The 22,251-nt window shown below is 41.6% G+C and overlaps 1 protein-coding gene across 1 annotated transcript; it reads left to right on the top strand.

Moving 5' to 3' along the window:
• Positions 1-2,397: 2,397 nt before the first annotated feature.
• Positions 2,398-22,102, top strand: ankrd24 (ankyrin repeat domain 24). The gene is made up of 23 exons (XM_034081562.1): positions 2,398-2,452; positions 3,210-3,279; positions 5,990-6,120; positions 8,245-8,333; positions 8,441-8,505; positions 8,596-8,653; positions 8,891-8,961; positions 9,156-9,262; positions 9,793-9,965; positions 11,105-11,121; positions 11,370-11,462; positions 12,416-12,532; positions 12,624-12,743; positions 12,988-13,117; positions 13,263-13,435; positions 14,898-15,061; positions 15,550-16,286; positions 17,186-17,502; positions 18,076-18,309; positions 19,504-19,680; positions 20,295-20,465; positions 20,595-20,660; positions 21,688-22,102. Exons 2-23 carry the CDS (start codon positions 3,244-3,246, stop codon positions 21,745-21,747), a joined length of 3,306 nt encoding a protein of 1,101 aa, XP_033937453.1. The 5' UTR covers positions 2,398-2,452; positions 3,210-3,243; the 3' UTR covers positions 21,748-22,102.
• The last annotated feature ends 149 nt before the right edge of the window (positions 22,103-22,251 follow it).

The raw sequence follows: 22,251 nt of genomic DNA on the forward strand, positions 1-22,251 counted from the left end.
CAATACGTTGTGATACAGGTCTTATCTTCTGGGAATGAGATCCAGATCAAGTCAGATCTTGTTGACACAACATAGAACACAAGATCCCATAAGATAATAACTTCTTCCCACAGGCTTTTCTTCAGATGTTACAGAAATGCATCTTTTGGCTCTTCCTCCCCCCTGCTCTTTACCGGGTTCATACACTTTTTCACCAATGATTTTCAATAACTTTTCCGTGACTTCTCCATGACCGTTACCTAATTTTCCATGACCAAAAAAATGTCTCTTTCTCAGCAGTACCACTGAAAATGGTTTATTTGAACATGGAACAGGAAAATAAGGTCTGCAAATGAGCATGTTGTGCCTATCTAAAACAAATCAAATAGTAGGCTTACTAGCTACTACACGCTAAAGCAACTAACATCTCTCACGAGCAAAATACCTCGTCAGTTAAATACCATTTTATGTTTCATTACTATACGATACAGTATGTATTATCATTATCGGTGATTAGCTAAAATATAAATTATATTTGATGTAAATTGAAGTTACATTCATGACTTTTCCAAAACTTTGGGGAAAATATTGTTTTCCATAATTTTGCATTTTGAATTTCCATGACTTTTCCAGGTTTTTAATGACCGTAAGAACCCTGTCTTTATTATCTGCCATTCTTCGGCATTTTTATCTCTCGTCATATCTTTGAATATACCAGCAATGTTCTTTGTCTCCTATCCCCTCAGCTTTGCATTCCTGTGTTTCATCAGCACAATCCGCTTCACCCCCCCCCCCCCAGCCCTGTAACATATTGGGCACACATTTCATTTGCGTCCCCATCCAGGCTGTGGTGAGAGCCAGAACAGAAGAGGAAACATTGAATCTGTGCAAGAGATGGAAAAACAGAGACAGGCGCACTGTCAGACAGCAAGAGGAAGACACATGGAGAGCGCAGGGGAGAGGGAAACAGAAATGGAAAAACAGGATCTCTCGCAGTGAGGGATAATCACAAACAGGCAGACAGACAGGTGTACAGTCATTGTTTTTCATGCAGAAGCACTGTTGCGTATAGGAGGCACAGATTTAATTGAATCAAACAGAAGCAACAAGGCGCAGATAATTATTTCAGAGAATTAATAAGACTTCCTCATTAAAAAGGACTAAATATGGATGTGCCATTGTCTCAAACTTCACGCTTGCAGTTCTCTTGCAGCTGAACAGCATCATTCATTAATATAAGAGGCAAACAGACGTTTGCCTCATCAGATTCATGAACAACCTGACACACATCAACACGTGTATCTTTCAAAGTCATGCATTTGATTTTAATGAGTCTCTCGGTTGAATTTATGGGCTGGAAAATAGGTTTTTGATAGACTCGTAGTGCTGTATTCCTTTCTAGTTTCCTCTGCTGTGCATGTACTGCCCTCATTTGGTGGTTCATGTGTATTGCAAGCACCCATTGTATTTGTTTACAACAACAGAAGGAAGACTCATTTCAATTAAAAGTGTGATCAAATTAAATATAGCCTACATTAGGTATTAGAACAGCAAACTCCCTTTGAATTTTAAAAAGTAAATAAAAGCCCTTTTTTTCATTTGGGCTAATTCTAGTGTATCACATGTTTTATTATTTTGTGATCTCTAACTCTTTCTGTTTTTCTTGTTTTTTTTAATATTATTATTAATGTATTTGTTATATTATTTATATTATTATATTGTATTTCTCACTCTTTATTTGTTTACCCATTGTTGTATTCTTTTGTATCTCATCTTGCTATGTAAAGCACTTTGGGCTGCATCTTGCATGAAAGTGCTATACAAATAAAGTTATTATTGTTATTTAGGCTAACCTAAAACTGAGGAGCGTAGATACATTGAGGTAAAAAGGAGCCTTTAACGACCAGACTTCAGTAAAATATCTAACTAATAAATGATGAAAGCTTATTAAACCTTAAAATAGTCGTATAACATTTAAATTAGCCCGTAATTCACTATTTATTATTTGTTTTCACTCACCTCTCTCTTACAGTACAAAAGTATCTACTTCCGGATTCAGTTCCTCCAGTGTTGCCATTGGTTACATTCGTTCCAATGATTGGCTAACAACTTTCCCAGAACCCCCCGGTGTTGAAGAGTGAGCTCCATGAACTGACACAAGTTGCAAGCTACATGACTGGATGCTAATTTACATTGGACAGCAGCAGCCTGTTAAACACAAAATAACAGCACTGCACTTTAAACAACTAAAACATAAAATATGCTCCACGTCCTTCACCCATCTATCATCGCCAATCGAACGTTGATCCGGCGTTTTGCGCATTGCTGATTGGTTGATTTACGATAGGGGCGGGTTATTTCCTGCTGTACGGTGTACGCCAGACAGCAGTGAGCCTCCTGTGTTTTTACTGTGTATTCCGCTGATGGGACAGAGGAAACCCTGACTCACCTGGAGCCGGACTGTCCTCCACAGGTAGGCTGTTTCTGCAGGTCCGTTTAAATACACGTGTGTTGACGCCATTATTAGTGTATATGTTAGTCTGGTGTTGGTATATTCCCTATGTATTGATAAAGATGTTGGTGCACCCACATGTTGCAGGTGGCCAACCACTCTCTATTACTGAGTCTGTCATGGTTGGCAGAGTTGGAAAGTAACTCAGTACACGTACTCAAGTGTGGTACTTTACCTGAGTATTTTCATTTAATGCTATTTATTATTTATACTGCACAACTTTTACTCCACTACATCTGTTTAATAATATATATAATATACTACCTTTCAGAACCTTTAACATAATGCATCTCAAAGTAACCAATAAACTAATGGACTCACTGTTTAAGGTCCAACAACAGTAGAATTATCCTATAACAAAAAGCCAATAATTTGTTGTCTCACAACTTTATTTATAAGAGTAAAAGGCTACTTGATGCAACAATATTATCATATTATGTACAAATGTCATATATATAATAATAAATGCACATGGAGGCAATTTTTCTGCAGAATTACTACCTTTACTTTTTATACTTTAAGTTGCTGATAATACTTCTGTTCTTTTACTAAAGTAAGATTGCAGGACTTGTACTTGGAACAGAGTATTTAACCATCAATGTATTGCTACTTTTACTTGAGTAAAGAATCTGAACACTTCTTCCACCACTGATGGTTAGTTATATACGCTGTAATCTACGATGGCGCTTAACTTTGTAATCTTCTTTTTCCATTGCAGTGTTCCTGTTGAGACAGAGGCCATCAAACCCACTATGAAGAGTCTGAAGGCAAAGTTTAAAAAGACTGAGGTAAGAGCCATCTGTGGGCATGTGGAACTTTACAGTTAAAAGTAGTACACCTGTTTGCTACAAGCTATTTACATATATAAGCCACAACAAGCTGTGTTTTAACCTAATATTACAGTGTCCACCTGCTCAGGATTGGGAAGTCATTTATATAGATCCCGTGTGTGTGTGTGTGTGTGTGTGTGTGTGTGTGTGTGTGTGTGTGTGTGTGTGTGTGTGTGTGTGTGTGTGTGTGTGTGTGTGTGTGTGTGTGTGTGTGTGTGTGTGTGTGTGTGTGTGTGTGTGTGTGTGTGTGTGTGTGTGTGTGTGTGTGTGTGTGTGTGTGTGTGTGTGTGTGTGTGTGTGTGTGTGTGTGTGTGTGTGTGTGTGTGTGTGTGTGTGTGTGTGTGTGTGTGTGTGTGTGTGTGTGGCCCTGGGATTCAGTGTCACTGAGCAGCAGCAGGAGAGCAGGGCTGTCTCCAGACTGCTGCTATAACCAGAGATCTCAAGTAGCCTTCAATTATTCACATTTGCGCACGCACACATACACATGCAAAGAATCCCCACCTTCCTGCTGTCATACCTCTGCTACTCCAAATGGCTTTGGGATTTAACCTGGTTTCCAAATACTGCTCTTTTAAGATTGTACTTGTTTGCCTAATCCATGTAGCCATGTTCTTATTGCAGGTAACATACTGGGGTCAGAAAGACTTGCAACCTTACAGCTCTAAGGCATCGGTAGAGGACTCTGGTTCTACTATGTGGTCTGAGCATCTAGTCCCTGAAGATGCTTTTAGCACGTTAACAACCTGTTAGTGTCTGTCGCCTCAGGAGAAATTCAACCTGAGTCTTAGTGTAAGTGATAACCACAACAATGGTGACAAGGATGATCCCTTGGAGGGGTAGTATGGAGGCACTTTCAGTATTGTAAAGCATCAAGTTAATAGTTCAAACTGGTCTGTCTGAAAGGGTAATCCAAACATCTGCAGATACAAGCTCAAGTTGTCTAAGCAAGTGAGCCCAGAACAGAGGATACGTTAGGTATATTATAAAGGATATACTAAGGTACATTCATCATTATCTAAGTAAGCACATGACAGCCCAATACAGTCATTATACAGATGCTTTAAAAGCCCAAGGCAAATTAGCGTAAGTTAGGCACTGTAATGTTTACCTCTAATCATGGTGGCGGTTTCCTTGAGTCGTTTATAGAACCTCAAATTGCTCCCATAGGTGTGTCTGCGGTATCAAAGTATATGTAAGCCGCTTTGTGCAAAAGCATCAGCTAAATGAAATGTAATGTACATCACCGGAAGGAATTCATTTATTAACTGCATCTGGTTTCTTATTTCCTTTCATTTGACTCATTAGTGTTGCAGCTAATTTACTTTAAGGCCTGCTATTGCTGCTCTGGGTAAACTGAAATATATAATTTGTTGTGCAGCAGCAAAGATATTTCAATTCATCAAGACACAAGTAGTTTATTTTTTTCAAATGAATTAACACAGACTTTCTTACAGATCCAAGATTTTCTTATGACAAATACACAACCACTCGGTAATGATGTGTCCTATATTATTATTGTAGTCCAACTGAGTGATGCACAGATAGGATAGATTGATAGATATCATGGATCTCCCAGGGCTTTCCACATGCATAAGCCTTCCCACAGCCAGAAACAAACTTTATTTCAGTTTGTGTGCCATTTCATGTCCCCTCGGCCCGGTAATTAACCATCCAAACAAGCAGAATTGAGCCAGCCTGTTTCTCCCCTTTCTGCTGAGTCCTCACATCACACAGGCCCAGCTGCAGAGAAACAGATCTACAGTATGTCGCTGCCAGGGGGGTACCGAGCAGGACCTGACAAAAAAGAAAACTAATGGAGCGAAAAGGAGGACGCCTGCTACGGAGTCTGCAGAGAAATGATTAGCTTAGAGAAAGGAGGACAGTGAGGAAAGGAAGGAGGTGGCAGTGTGAGAGAAGACAGACTGGCTATGTCACCGCTAGCAGCCGAGGCAGGATGATGGAGCAGCGTTTTGGATGCGGATAGGGAACACTGCACAGGAATTGTTGTGAGGACAGCTCGGATACTGTGTGTGTGTGTGCGCGTGTCTGTGTGTGTTTGTGTGTGTGTGATAAGAGTTGTTGTGTGGCAGGCTATTTAATTTCCTTGAAGGTGCGATTTGGGTTAAATGATCCAGTATGGAGAGCTCTGCTATGATGTTGCTGTGACCTCCGAAGGGCATCAGGGAGAAAGTTATGAGTAACAAAGTTATGAATCTATTGTATATGTTTGTTATGTAGTCAAGCGACGGTGTGTATTGTCACGAAGGACACACAGCGGTAGCTTGTTACTCTGTAGCTTTATTTAGTTGTGTGTGTGAAGCCCTGCTAGCAGTATGGATCCTCAGCAGCCTGTTTTTAGCCTCATGAAGCGGCTCTGTCCTTGTTTCAGCCTGCTGGCACTTACAGTATGTATCTCCTCTCTCTATCCACTAAATACAAGATAAACAAAGTGAATATTCCTCTTTATTATAATAATTCTGACTTAAAAATGGTTGATTATAACTTGTAAAACGTTCTGTTTTTACACAGTCATCTGTCTGATTGCATAATATGTATTTCAGCTGTCCCGTCATGTATTGTTTGTCTGTTATATGAGATATGCAGTGTGGTATCAGTTCTCCTCGGGGCAGTTCGGGTGGTGACCTTTCTGCGGTTTGCCCCCCCTCAGAGCCAGGACTGGACTAAGAGTGATGAGAGGCTCCTGCAGGCTGTGGAGCAGAACGAGCCCGACAAAGTCTCCGCTCTCATCGTCAAAAAAGGCCTCTGTCCCACGAAGCTGGACGGCGAGGGCAAGTCAGCGTAAGTTTGGCTCCTTATGTTTACCTGTCTTAGTCACTCAAAGGAAGTAGGAGTGGGCAATATGGCTGAAATCTTAAATCCAGGGATATGTTACTTTACATCACGGTGTGTGTCACAATAATGTATTAATTCTGTATATTTAATCTAAAATTGTTTTAAAATAACCATACTGTACTTCATCACATTTGATGAATTCCTTTATTTACACTGAACAAAAATATAAACGCACCCATTTTTCATGAGATGAACTCAAAGATCTAAAACATGTTCTATACACAAAATAACCATTTCTCTCAAATATTGTTCACAAATCTGAAAAAATCTGTGATAGTGAGCACTTCTCCTTTGCCGAGATAATCCATCCCACCTCACAGGTGTGGCATATCAAGATGCTGATTAGACAGCATGATTATTGCACAGGTGTGCCTTAGGCTGGCCACAATAAAAGGCCACTCTGAAACGTGCAGTTTTGCTTTATTGGGGGGGTCTGGGGGGGTCCGAAAACCAGTCAGTATCTGGTGTGAGTGGTAGGGGTAGGGGTAGGATTAGGGTTAGGGTAATGTTGTGAATCGAGTGGCCTGTGTTCGTTGTCCATAACATACGCCTGCCCATACCATAACCCCACCACCACCATGGGCCACTCGATTCACAACATTACCCTAACCCTACCCCTCACACCAGATACTGACTGGTTTTCGGACCCCCCCAGACCCCCCCAATAAAGCAAAAATGCACGTTTCAGAGTGGCCTTTTATTGGGCCAGCCTAAGGCATACCTGTGCAATAATCATGCTGTCTAATCAGCATCTTGATATGCCACACCTGTGAGGTGGGATGGATTATCTCGGCAAAGGAGAAGTGCTCACTATCACAGATTTTTTCAGATTTGTGAACAATATTTGAGAGAAATGGTTATTTTGTGTATATAGAAAATGTTTTAGATCTTTGAGTTCATCTCATAAAAAATGGGAGCAAAAACAAAAGTGTTGCGTTTATATTTTTGTTCAGTCTATATGAATCACAGAAGCCATTAAAGACTGTTAATCTAAAATAATTTTAAAATGGAAGCTTTAAGGTTCCTCATACCAGCCTGACCTATATATAAGCAATATAAAAATTGGATAAATGTGTACTTTAGAGAGCGTACCAAAATCAAAACAGCCTAGACTTTTCCTGTTAGGTTTGACTCTCATTTAAAAAAAATATTTTGCAAATGGCTGGTAATCCATCCTCATCCTGATTTTAAGTTTTCGTCCTCCATGTCGGCCAAGTGAGGTTACCTTGCAAGCTAGCTGGATATGTAACCCCAACAGCAAGGAATTCATTCATTAGGAGGAATTGCAGTTAATAAAAAGCTTATTTTACTCATTAGTTATTTTAAGGCATGGCAAGTTTATTTATATAGCACCTTTCAAGACAAGGCAATTCAAAGTGCTTAACAAAAATGAAAGACATTCAGACAAAGGCATTTAAAAACAGTCATTAAAAAGAAAAGATAATAAAAGAAACATTCAAAGAAAAGATACATGAATAAAAAGTACATGAATAAAAAGTTACAGTGCAGTTTAAGTTATGAATAATTCACACAGAAGTTCCACTTTACTGATGCCTTTCTTTAAGGTTTCTCCGAACATGAGCTGTGTACGCTTGTATGGCACATACGTCCGAGCAGCATACACAGAGAAAACCAGCCAGGACAAAGTCCCCAGACACTGATTCCCTGGGGTTACTAGCCCCAAATGTTCATTAACCAAAAACGAAACACAACTGCTCAGTTTCAATTAAAAGCAGCGGCAAAAAGATAAGTCTTCAGCCTGGATTTAAAAGTAGTAAGAGTTGCAGGTTTCGGGAGTTTGTTCCAGATATTCCAGATTGTACACTAATAACTGCTATTGTTGCTCATCATTTCTTGTGCACCAGCAAAGTAGTTCTCCTGGATTAACCTGCCACTGGGTATTCTGCTAATCTGCTATGCTATGCTATCGTTCTGTCATTGATCCTATTTTCGTAAACGATAAACTTCTACTGCCTACTTTCTCTTGAAAGTGAGTGCAGACATTGTTATGGAAACAGATTCCCATGTTCATCTCTTAGCCCCACTGACAGACTGTTTGTCCTCCTGCAGGTTCCACCTCTCTGCGTCCCGCGGCCGGCTGGACTGTCTGGAGGTGATCATTGCTCACGGAGCAGACGTCAACATCACTGATGGCGCTGGTACGGTATTTTACTATCAAATATAAATGTTTATATCCTAAGCCAAGGCTGTTGAATCACACTTGTTGTGGATTGTTTATAAATGTCTGTTTTATTACTGACTGCAGGCTTCAGCGCCCTTCACCTGGCCGCCAAACACGGCCAATCAGAGTGTTTAAAGAGACTCCTACAGGTAAATCACACTATGACAGCAAAGCTAACATACTATAACATATAAATGGAATAATGCAAGCAGGATTTTTAATGTTATTTCTTCTGACAGGAGAGATTATCAGTAGATTGCACAGACAGCATTGGTAGGACGCCGCTTCATCATGCAGGTAACAGTTACAGAACTACAATGAGACATCAGTTTGGGCACACAATTCACTTTGCATACAACAATTACTTCTCTTGGATCCTATCACACATTTCAAAGTATTTAAAGTAAGTACCACGTAACGATCAAACTGAACTTAACACAAAGCTTGTAACAAGATTACATGATGTGAGTACAGTACATGCTATACTGTATGTAAACCTTTGGTGTTCATCATAATTCTGATTATTTCCTGCAGCGGTCAGCGGTTGCTTGTCCTGCTCTGAGACACTGTGGGATTTTAAAGCCAGTCTGGATGTCCAGGATGGGGTAGGATGAACAGTTTTATTTTAACAATATACATATTTTGGCTTGCATTGTTTTGTTTTGAACTGTAATGCGAGATATGTAAGTGACAATCCATTGTTTACTCTTTCTTTTAGATAATACATTGGTTACCATTATCAAATATATGTGATGTTGCTTCATAGTGTTTAAATAATGGTGTGTTGTCTTTCTGTCAGGACGGGGAAACCCCTCTGATCTTGGCAGCTCAGATGAGTCGAGTGGAGCTGTGTGTCTTTCTGTTGGGTCGAGGTGCCAATGCCAACATCCAGGACAACCAGGGAAGGTACTGGACTTTAAATAATTCTCCTCTTCTCTGTGGCACCCTAGCTGAAGCTTCTGACAGATGGAATGACAGGCAGTGTCTGACAGTGTGTGTCCTCCTGAGGCAGGCTGGAGCACTGCACAGACTTTTAAGCTAAAACCAAAAAACCTCTGCAGGATTATTCTCACAGCAGTGTGGTTGTCTGGGTCAGGATACAGGAAGGATTCTTGTAGAAAGACTCCAGTATGTGGAGTAGATTTGGGGGGATGCAGGTCAGGACCTCCAACAGGGACAGCTCTCAGTCTGGCTTTGGAGAGGATGATTAGAGGCTTTGTAAAGGCTGCATCTTTTCATCAAAACCCAATGCCTTCTCATTCAATTCACACAACAAGATTAGTATCTCTGGAATCCTTGATCAAATAAAAAGAGTTGTGTAGGTTTAAGCATAATGTATCTTTCCAATGACTGATATGTAACTGCCATGAGTCTGAAACTGACGCATGCGATTCTTCATTATTGCTGTTGTCTTACGATGTGTGTTGGCATCGCAGGTCTGCCTTGATGCTGGCGTGTGAGAGTGACAGCATAGAGACAGTAGAAGCTCTGCTGAGAGGCGGGGCCAACACACAGCTGGAGGACGCCCTCGGACACAATGCCATCGACTACAGCATAACCACGGGCAACCAATTCATCATAGAGATGTTGCAGAACGGTGTACCTCCAGGTAAAAAGACCTCGATGCTGTTGTTTTTTTAGAAAAGTGATCGCAGATCTCACAAAGCTGTTTTTACAATTCACTTTCTTATTGTATTCTCGCAAATCAAGCAAGCTTAATGTGAAAGGTAAAAGAGGTATGTTATATGGCGGTGTATCCGCTCAAGTGTAAGCATTGGGGTTGTCTGCCAGAAGATGTCATAAATTGACTTTTTCTCCAGTTTACAGCCACACTTTTTCGATTCCCTTCATTTTGATCCTATATTATTTTAACCCGATAAAGTCATAAGACATTCTAGATCTTAAGTTGTGGGATATCTAAGCTCAGCAAGCATTGGTGGCCGCTTACCAGAACCTATTATTTCAACCAAACTAAAACGACATAACTATTTGGTCTTCTTACCAGTTTAAATGTCCAAGTCTAATGTTTTGAAAAGGAAGGACATCTCTGTTGTGAAAACCTCCTGAAGATGAAGAATGATAGAACAATGACTCCGGGCTGAATGGCAATAGTGATGAACCTACACCAATACACAACCAAACAAACCACTCCACTTGCTTGGATTGAAAAATCCTTAGTGGTTAAAAAGTATCGGGTGTTAAAACTAGGCAGAAATAATGAATCTGCTTACGACAGCAGCTTTTTCAATATGACATGGCAGCATCATATGAAACACATGGTCCTAACATCATCAGATCCTCATCAGATGTGTGGCTTCTGTGTGTGTCCGTGCTGCTCTGGGTCCTGGCTGTGTCACTGCTCCCAGAGGAAACAACTGGAGTAGAAGGAGTTGGATCAGGAGGACAGCTGGGTGTGATTGTGAAGTGGGGTTTCAAAAGAAAATAAGACGAAAGGCTTGCTCCACTTTTATCCCTCAACAAAGACATTGCTGCTATATGGAAAGCAGATGTGTGGTTTGAAGAGCAGATGGAGAGATCTTGGTGTGCATATGATGCCTGACCACATTATCTTTTATCCTATAACTGGAGATGTCGGTGGATTTACTAGGAGACACATGCATGGTCTTGATATAAACTACATGTTGAGAAGTGACAGGAACTCTTCGACGTGTGCCTGTAGCTGTGTGCTGGACCTCATCGCATTATAAAGTGTCTTGCTTTGTGTCTTTTTTCCCTCTGCACACGTAGCTCCTGAGGGCGAGGAGGTAATGTTGCATAGCTGTGTGTTGGATCGCTCCCTCCATCAAATGAGATCATGGCCCACTTTGGCCGATCACATTGTGCATGTTTTCCGATATGAGGTCATTGTTTTTGTGTGTGCCGCTTTCTTTTCGTTGGCCTTCATTCCACTTTGTTGCTGACCCTTCTTGTTATCTCAGTTTCCGCTATTTTCCCTTTTTATGTTGAGCTTGACCTCTGCTTGTTTTGTGATCACCCTCAAACCCCCACGCAGCCCCCTCAAATCCCCTCAGGCGCCTCATCAGTGCAAGGGGGCACGACCCCCCGCAAACGGAAAGCTCCTCCACCGCCGCGCTCTCCTTTGCAGGTACATAGGAAACAATTGTAGTCAATGGAAAACACTCTAAAAGCAGAGCCTTACTGTATGTTTGCATATAGATAGATAGGTGGATAGATAGATAGATAGATTTAAGATTTAAGATGAACTTTTATTAATCCCTCATGGGGAAATTATTTCTCTGCATTTGACCCATCCTAATGTTAGGAGCAGTGTGCTGCCATTTTGAACGGTGCCTTGCTCAGGGACACCTCGGTAGCACTTGGTCTTTCGGGGACTTGAACTGGTGACCTTCCAGTTCCCAAGCCAAGTCCCTATCGACTTCGCCACCACCGCCCACAAGTGAATGGATATGTAGATAGATGGATAGGTGGATAGATGGATAGATAGATATATAGATAGATAGATAGATATGTAGATAGATGGATAGATAGATAGATATGTAGATAGATGGATAGATAGATAGATATGTAGATAGATGGATAGATAGATGGATAGATAGGTATTTAGTATTGATCCCAATTTGGGAAATGTTTGCGTTGCAGCAGCATAAAAAACACAAGGCAATGTACATAAGAGAAATTAAGACACAAGAAATAAACTGTCCAAAATATTTCAGAAATAAAATAGCATTAAACATTAAAAGAATATAAAATAAAAAAATTATAGAATATATATGTGTTTTAAAGTGGATTCATCTAAATATGTACTCATCCAACCTTTATTCACTTATCTGGTTTGATTTAGGGGAGTTTACATTAAGCAAAGAACAACAAACATTCGCAACCTTTTAAAAAAGAAAGAAGCAATATCTACTAATGCTACTATGTGAGACACAAGATAAAAGTGGTCCATATTTACGCTTATTCTACAAAAACCCAGTGTGTAGAACAACATTGCTTCTCGAGATATGAACTCAAGACTATTATGTGTAATTTGATGACTAAAAACGATGAATTTGACTCTGTTTCCTCATCTCAAAGATCAAGGGGATGCCACCTTCTCCACACCCCAGGAGTCCTGCTCCTCCTGAGCCCCAGTCTCTCTCTCTCTCACTCTCTCCCTCTCCCCAGCCTCCAGAGACACAATCAGCCATGCAGGTTTGTACTGTAAATCTTGCATTTTCATTAAAGTTGCTTTTTATATTACATGAAAGACAGACATGAACATATTTGTTGTGCTTGTCTGAAGGCGGAGGATGAGGAGGTGTTCGAGGAGATTCGACGGCTGCGTCAGGAGCGAGGCCGCCTGCTCCAGAAGATCAAAGCCTTGGAGCAGCAGCACCAGAGCGCCCTCTCTGCCTTGGAGGAGGTACTGCACCCCTTCTTATTTATAGCTCCTCAAAATGAATAATGCTTTTATGTAAATCAATACCTCATTAGATCTCTGTGCAAATGCAAGTCCAAGTTAAAATAAGGTACATATGGTGCAGGTTATACAGTAGATGTAGGTTTTTAAGTCCACCATAATGCACTGTTATCAATGTGTTTTGTTACCATCACTTTTACATGTGTGTGTCCGTGTGTGTGTGTGTGTGTGTGTGTGTGTACTGTAGTTGTCGGAGCTAAAGCAGCGTCTCGAGGAGGCAGAGGCGGAAAGAGACCGGCTGCTTGAGGAGCTGAAGGGAGGCCATGGTATCGGGGCGAGTGACTCTGAGGACATGGATGAGATGTTTGACTTCCCAGGTATGTGTGTACATGTTCTTCTCAATCCTGGCAGAAAGCATGCCTTTGCTTCCAAACATGTGTCCCTTCTATTCCACGTGTTTATCTATTCATTCAAGGAAGTACACAGAGTAATTGTTGTTGCGTTTTTTAACTTTCCCACTAGAGAAGCTGCTCTCCAAGCGCTCCAGAGCCTCCCCTGCTCAGGATGAAGAATCCTCTCAAGGAGACTCGGCCGACCCCTCCCCTGTCCCCAGAGACTCGGGAACTGTTGCCGAGCTGCACAAACACATCGAGGAACTTACCTCGCAGAACTCTGAACTCACTCTCAAAGTGCAGGTGAGGTCACACACACACACACACACACACACACACACACACACACACACACACACACACACACACACACACACACACACACACACACACACACACACACACACACACACACACACACACACACACACACACACACACACACACACACACACACACACACACACACACACACACACACACATTCCCAGACCCCTTAATACATTGATAATGAAGAGATTACTCAGGAGAGGCTGACTCACACATTAGTCATTACATGTTATGACGCTGCACTGTAAGTGTTCATACACATATAAATAAAAGAGGACAGCATGAGATGCAGACATGGCGGCTTTCTGTAGACATTCGTCACTAACTGGGTCATGCTGGTTAAAGCACTTAAGTGTGTTTAAAGTATTCTGTGCTGCTGTGCTTCATTCACCACTGTAATGTACAACAAGCAGCTAAAGTATGTCGGACAACAACTTCAGTTCTTCCCTGCTGTGTGAAAAAAGAGCCAGACAGCAAAGTGGGAAATCTGAGATGTAATATGAAATCAAAGAAAGAGCAAAGTAGAACAAACACCTCCTGCTGTGATTCAAATAATTAATGAAAGGCTAAGACTCCATAACTCATGCTTGAGTATATTAAAGGGCAGCTCTGTTTCCCACATGCAGGTTAAAGGTGGGGTAGGTAAGTTTCAGAAACCGGCTCGAGATACACTTTTTGTTATATTCCATGAAATGCTCTTAACATCCCGATAGCAATGAATATCTGAAGTGCTTTGACAAAAAAAACATAAAAAAATGTCATCTGTGGAAGCCGTAATACTGTAAAAAGTACAACCAATCGGATTGGATGGCCTACCTGCCTGTCAGCCTTCCATCGGGGCACAAACTTATCTCGTGCCCTCATTGGTCATGTGCGCGTTCGTGTGTGTTGGAGGAGGGGCTCTATAAGGAAGTGGCAGATTTTCTCCCGTTGTGTATTTTCAAATTCTAGCGATTTCGAGCCGGTTTCTCTAACTTACCTACCCCACCTTTAATGTACTAGGCGGAGTACGTTTTAGCACGTAGTTATACAACTATATATTATTTTTCTTATATATAGATAAATGTCCAAGACAAAGTTAAATAAACTAAACAAGTAAATCAGGTAAACACTTTTGTATAATAATTCAAACTAATATAAAAACAATTAAATATGATATCAACTATTTGTCACTGATAATGCAACAGATAGTATTGAGTGTTTTTGGAGCTTGACCGATAAGATTAATCGGATACAAAGTCAAGATATCTGGCCTTGTGCTGCATTGATTTTGAAAATGTTGTTTCAATCGGCACAATACTGAATCTCCGCAGGACCCTTTTCGGTAGCGAGTGCCCACACTCGATGGTGCTCACATACCGAGCATTAATGTCTGTTCTAAAAATGTACGACAGCCTCCCTCCTCACTATATTTCCCTCTGTGTGTTGTGCACAGATGCTGGAGATGTTCGAGAAGGATGACACAGACATGCAGACGTCCAGTACAGACTTTGTCCCCATAGTTCAGTACGAAACCCTGAGGAAGGAGTTTGAAGTCCTGCAGGAGCGCCTCTCTGCGGCCCAGGCTTCAGACGAGGCCTCCAGCGTGGCGGAGGAGCGGTAAGTGTGACAAATTGTGTTGATGTGATGAATACTGGTGATGCTGAAATGATGAGCTTGGTAATACATTGGGTCAAGAGCAGATCATTTATCAAGCAAAAAAGCCCAAACATTTGTTTATTTCGCCCTTATTTGTTTAATTTTGATACATTTGTTTTAGGACTGTGAATAAAAGCAAAGTTTCTTCGGCATAGTTCACTATTTTCTGAAATCTTCTAGACTATATTAGACTAAATAATAATCAATGAATCCCGGATGTTATCTACAAAATGATATTCACTTGTAAAACTGAGGTTTTTTTATTTTTTTAAATGTGCTATATAAATAAATAAATAAATAAAGACAACATTTGACAACAATTATAACCAATGAATCTTATCTACAAAATGATATGCACTTGTAAAAATCCCTAGTATAGGTTTTGCTAAGCTAGACATGTTTTAATTGTTGCGTTAGTGTAATACTGCTCATTGTTGTCTTGTCTTCAGTGATGAGGAGTCTCAGGAAGGAGGTGCAGAGAGTTTGGAGGCTCTGAAGAAGAGGATGCGAGCGCTGAAGGAGCAGCTGGCCTCCTCTCAGTCTGAGCTGGAGGAGCTGAAGGAGCAGATGCGTCTCGGGGTGCTTTCTGTGGAGTGTGGGGAGAGCGCCGCAACAGGTGGAGGCGAGTCTGCAGAGGAGGGTCTGAGAGAGGAGGCGCAGCAGCTGAGGGCCAGGGTGACGGAGCTGGAGGAGGAGCTAGCCGAGAGAGAGGGCCAAGCAGGCGGTCAGAGCAGCCGGGACAGTGACAAAATCAAACAGCTGACGGAGAAAGTAGAGGAACTCCGTGCTGCTTTATCCAAGAGAAAAGAAGGCAAAGGAGAAGAGGGGGAAGCGGTGAAGTGCCTCCGTGACAAAGTAGCTGAGTTGGAGGCAGCCCTGGCAGAGAGTAAAACATCGGGGAAAGAAGGAGGAGCAGGAGGAGATGGAGATCAGGTCCGGCGTCTCCAGGAGCGTTTAGGGCAGCTGGAGGCGGAGCTGAGGCAGAGTGTTCCCCGCTCGGAGCTGGAGGAGGTGCAGGTGAATCTGGGGCTGCAGTGTGAGCAGCTGGCCAGGGAGAGGGCGGAGGTCGCCCGGAGGCTCAATGTCGCTCTGCTGGATCTGGAGAGATTCAGGCCTCCTCCACGCATAGATGAGGACGAGGAGGAGGAGGAAGAGGAGGAGCGTTCAGAGAGCTCAGAGCGCTCAGGTATATCTGGTGTGGAGGGTTGATTTTTATTTTTTTATTATTTGGACTTAATTTGTTAATTTAATTTTGGAGAAACCGGCTCGAGTGCGCTAGAATTTGAAAATACACAACCGGAGAAGATCTGCCACTTCCTTCCAGAGCCCCTCCTCCAACACACACGAACGAGCACATGACTAATGAGGGCACGAGATAAATTTGTGCCCAGATGGAAGGCTGACAGGCAGGTAGGCCATCCAGTTACTTTAGCCGGGCCGGCTCAGATGATTGGTCGTGCTTTTGACAGCACTACGGCTTCCACAGATGACATTTTTTTTATGGATTTTTTGTCAAAGCATTTCAGATATTCATTGCTATCGGGATGTTAAGAGCATTCCATGGAATAGAACAAAAAGTGTATCTCGAGCCGGTTTCTAAACCGTACCTACCCCACCTTTAAATTAAATTAAATAAAAATGGAAATATGCCTAATGGTATGCCTTAAATCCAGTGAATGAAAAATAAAATGTATACAAAATAATAATATAATAACAAAAACTAAATAAATAAATAATAATAATAACAATAATAATAATAGCAATAATAAAAACAAAAAGCCCAAATAATTAATAAAGCAATAATTGTTAAATATATAATATGTATATAAATAATAATCATAGTAAGGGGGAATATAATAATATATAGAACCCTAACAGATTAATAGATTAAAGCCATTTGCAAGATGGTAATATCTTTATAATGTTATCATAGTAAATAGTAAAACATACTTCAACAAGAGCTGAATAACAGAGATAATATATTTATATAGGGTTGTATTTTTTACTTTCAAGCCAGATAGTACAATTCAAAATGATTGACTTTTCCTGTCCGTTTTGTGAATGATCACGCCTCTGTCCAATCAGAGCTCTCCAGACGCTCCATCACGGCGGTGAGGGAGGAGCTGGAGGTGGCGAGGCAGGAAGCAGCGCAGGCTCTGGACTGTCTGTGTGCGGAGAGGGAGGGCCGCGCTCAGGACGCCCTGCTGGTGAAGGGCGCCGTGCCTCTGTCCAAACACAAGGAGGCGCTGTCCGCAGTGTCAGAGCAGCTGGCTGACACTCTGCAGGAGCTCCAGGAGGAGAAGAGCCTCCGAGCTCAGGCTGAGGAGCAGACCGCCACAGCAGAGGCCAAACTGAAGGACCTGCAGGAAGCTGTGCCCAAAGAGGAGCATGAGAAGGTCAAGGTAGCAGGACATCAAATGATGAGACTGATCTAGTGTAGTGTGTAGATACAATGTTTTAGCAATAAGGATGCCAGGCAGGTGGACAGAAAAGGACAGGGTTTTCTTTAGAAGATTACATAATTGTACCCATCATCATTATTCTCATCATACTACATGCACTTGCTAATGATCCACAGCAGTCAAAAATGGATAGCACTTAGTTAGGATTTAGTTTACACAAAATATGTTATACAGTACATTGTGTAGAAGAGGCTTTTTGAAAGGGAAACATGTTAAAGTAGCCTTCTTTGTTTCATAGCAGCTGCTTTTAGATGTTTCTTCGTTAACTGTTGATCAGTAGTTAATATCGTGTTTACTTTTAGTCAGTAGGACATACAAAAATATAATCAAAACAAATTCAAGAGTATGCCATTTTAGATCCACCGTTTTCCCCTTTGTGCCAATGTATTGATCTGATCATCAAGTGGGTTGTTCCATAATTTATTCAACTTTAAATGTAGGAGAATTTGTCAGAAACGGCTCAATCTGTACATTATAATAAATCAGGTTATCCCTGCACTTCCTGCCTCTCAGAGCGAGCTGCAGCAGTCCCTCCAGGCCAGTCAGAGCAGTGCAGCTGCAGCTCAGGAGGCTCTGCACGAGAAGGACATGGAGCTGAGAGAGATGAAGTCCCAGAAGGCTGCAGAACAGGGTCTGATCTCCAAGGAGGACCACGAGGCCCTGAGGCTCGCCTTGCAGGCTGAGATCAACGCCGCAGCAGCCCGATTCAACGACCTCACCCGCAAACACGAGAAGACCTGCACTGAGGTAGGTGTGTGTGTGTGTGTGTGTGTGTGTGTGTGTGTGTGTGTGTGTGTGTGTGTGTGTGTGTGTGTGTGTGTGTGTGTGTGTGTGTGTGTGTGTGTGTGTGTGTGTGTGTGTGTGTGTGTGTGTGTGTGTGTGTGTGTGTGTGTGTGTGTGTGTGTGTGTGTGTGTGTGTGTGTGTGTGTGTGTGTGTGTGTGTGTGTGTGTGTGTGTGTGTGTGTGTGTGATTTTTAAACAATTAGGCCTAGTGCATTTAACTGTACAAAAGGTTATGAATGATGTACTTTATTTGTACTTTGTCCTCCACACTTATTTCACAATATAGAAACAATAGGCCTTATATGCTTTGGCCTAAATATAAATAAAATAATCATTAAAAAAAAAAAAAATCTGTCAAAACGAACCCCGTTTTAGCCATTTGCGCATGGTGGGAAATATTAGAGTGTGACACATCAAAGGCTCTGTCTATGTATGTGATTGTATAGGTGTGCCTTGAGAGATTGGCTTGGTCTGTGGAGTGCCTTGGCCAAAAAAAGTTTGAAACCTCGGCTGTAACGCCATCTAAAGCCACATTAGATGTTATGTGTCGGCCACAAAGTGAGCCGTGTTCCATGAAGGCCTATTTCCTGCCTCTGCATTATTCACGTGCGTATTACTTTCTCTATTCAGTACCCCCCCTCTGCCCACTGATGCACTGAAGAGTGTTGTGCACCATAAGCTACTAATGAGACTGCATTCAGATTTAAAAGCTCTCACTTTGTAGACTGTAAATTGCTTCTAGACTCATGTTGGAAAACACAGAGGTTAATAAAGGTTCACATGTTCCCCCAGAGAAGGATATTAAAAAGGCTTTTGATCTACTTCGTAATTTAAGTTAGAGTTAAAGTAGAAAGCATTTTATTACAAGAACTTCAACCCAACATTAGGATGTACAATGTCGATGCTTGATACTTACACACATACTAGTACACACTATACCTTAGGTAAACACATACAAAATGTATTTCCTTTTGTTTTTCTCACTCTTTCAATATTGACCAGAGCAGCAATGGTTCATTCCTTTTATATATCAAAATCCAACGGTCCTGTTTCTGCCTCCACTTCCCTATAACCAGAACAAATCTGAATGAAAATGTGACCAATCATAAAAGGCCTTTCTGAAGTGACAGGGTTCCACTGGTGGTGTTCCTGGTCCAGGTGTTCCAGGTGCAGAGGGAGGCTCTCTTTAACAAGAGTGAGCGGCAGGCAGCGGAGTCGCAGCTGAACACGGTGCAGCAGCAGCTGGCCGAGCTTCAGGGGAGATCCAGCCACATCCAGGACCTCCACAAGGGCATCCAGGACTCCCAGGGCCTGATCAAGGAGAAGGACCGCAAGGTGAGATGGCACCTTCAGACCAGTGTTAATTTTGGCAGCTATTTTAGATTTAGTCTTAGAAAATGGTTAGTTTTAGTCCTTTTTATCCTTCATAGTTTTAGTCTAGTTTTAATCGACGACATTTCAAAACGTTTTAGTCCAGTTTTAGTCGATGATAAATCATTACATTTTAGTCAACTTTTAGTCAAAATATTTTCTCTCTTTAAACTAATTCAGCAAATACAGGAACTCTGAAATTGGAATGAAGGTGACAGTATCAAGTGTTGAAATTCGTAAAGCAACATTTCACTCTCTTAACACTTTACTTGTGTGAGTGACGTGTGCATATTCCCAGAATCCCAACTAATTCAACCAATGACAGGGATGCATTTTGACAGACAAGACGGACAATTGGGGGAAAATGTCCGATAGTCCATCATTAACACCTTAGTCCCGTCTCGTCAAAAACAAAATCTACATTTCGTCATAGTTTTTATTATCAAAAATGTATTTTTAGTTTGTCATCGTCTCGTCATGTAAAAAAGGTTGTTGACGAAATTAACAATGCTTCCGACAACTGCTGGTGAAGCTCCCTTGTTCCAGGTCACCAAACTGACGTCTGTGTCTCCCTGCAGATTACAGAGCTGTCCAAGGATGTGTTTCGGCTAAAAGAGGCTCTGGGAGCTCTGTCTCCTCCTCTGGGCATCACCTCTTCCTCCTCATCATCATCAGCTATCCACCAAAATAACCCTGGCCAGCAAATGGCACTACAGAACAGGATCGCCATACTCACCCAGCAGCTGCAGGTGAGGAGAATATTGTCACTAGTAACATGTGGACTGAGGAATTTTTTTTTTTATACTATCATTTACTGTATAAAAATGTCAAAACATGCACTTCACACAACAGTAACATTTTGTGTTATCTGTCGGCAGGATTGGGAGAGAAAGCACAAACATGTGGTGACTGTGTACCGTTCACATTTACTGTCAGCTGTACAGGTGAGTTAAATGCACGTATGCCTACTGAGGACAAAGCAAGTCCTTTGTTGAGCAGGGAAGATTTCAATATGTGAATAAGTGGACCCTGTCTCAGGATAGATCAATAAGATGTTCTAATCTCGTGGACAGACGCCTTTTTAATTAATTTTATTCTGGACTGTGAATAGCACTGAGTCTTTGATTTAAGTGTGTCCCTCTTTGTGGTGTAGACACTTAAGAGCGGGCACAAGCTGTACGCCATCTCTGCTTACAGTACCAGACGGATGTAATTTCAGAAGCGGTGCAGGGAAAGGAACAGAACTCATTCTCTTGTTCTATCAGTGTCATCATATTCAACAACTAAGATGTACACGTTTATTTTTGGTCATGTAATGAGAGATTGCTCCGGTGTCGTTGACCTCTAAGAAAACGATTGGCTTCCATATTCTGTTGGCATTAATTTGTTTTGAGTAATTATATCTTAGTTGGTCTCCTTTATGTACAATATATGAGAGGCGGAGGGAAACATGATGTTCAGAATGAATGAGCATTTTTTAAATCCTTTACAGCTCAACACAATTCTGGGTGAATATCTGGCACTTCACTTCTTTGTTGGGTTTTTGTTTTTGACACTATGGAGAAAGCACACTTGCAAACCTGCATTAAATCAGTGCAATCTAACCGCATGAGCACTATCATCAGCAGAAGTCTCCACCTCCTAGTCAGCATGATTGGTGGCTAGTTGACTGCTAACCGTAAGGGGAAGGCATCTATGTGCAATGGTAGTATTAGCCCCCCTTTCCCACTTTTAATGGAGGTCAATGGCAGGGTTGTTCTGGACTAGATTGAATGCTTTTTGAGTGCTGCTGTTCAAGGCAAAGTGGCTCTGTCCTTGGCCAAACTTCAATATTGTAGTCTGTTCTTTTGCAAGGATGAGTGGGTAAACATACAAAGATCTTACAGGGCTCAAGCTGTGGTCAAACAAATAGGAACCAACATGGAATACAATGCAGAAACGTTATCTTTCATTCTCTGTGTCTCCCAACAGGGCCGAATGGATGAAGAGGTGCAGGGTCTGCTACTCCAAATCCTGAGGATGTCCCATTAGTGACACTGCAGCTTAAGACGTCTACAAATCTCTCTCTTCCTCCAGTCCCTTCGCAGGTCAGCATGAAGCAGCTCCAGCTCAGCAGCCTGTGGGACCAAGCCAAATACAACTGACCCGTGTTCAGACATCGCTGCATGAGTACAATACAGTAACTGAAACAACAACAGCAGCAAGGCTTTACTGAGAAAGCAAAGGGAAAAAAGTGTTACTTCTAAAAAAAAAAAAAAAAAGAGTGCCTTCGTGGCTGGATAAGTTGAATGACGGCAGCCTACGTATACGTCAGGGGTTTATGGTAGCAGAATGTGAATAGTGAGTGGTTATTTAGGAGTTAGAATCAGGTGCATTGACTGTGTGACACGCCTATTGATTTTATACTATATTGTTGTAATAAAAAAAGTAAAACAAACTCTGCTCTCGACCCTATTCTTTGTAACTCGATTCATTCACAGATACTGTCGAGTGAACTATTGCTTTTCAAATCATCAGCTTCTGCTCTGTCCCTCA

The sequence above is a fragment of the Pseudochaenichthys georgianus genome, chromosome 4 (genome assembly GCF_902827115.2).
Source record: "Pseudochaenichthys georgianus chromosome 4, fPseGeo1.2, whole genome shotgun sequence".
Classification (NCBI taxonomy): domain Eukaryota; kingdom Metazoa; phylum Chordata; class Actinopteri; order Perciformes; family Channichthyidae; genus Pseudochaenichthys; species Pseudochaenichthys georgianus.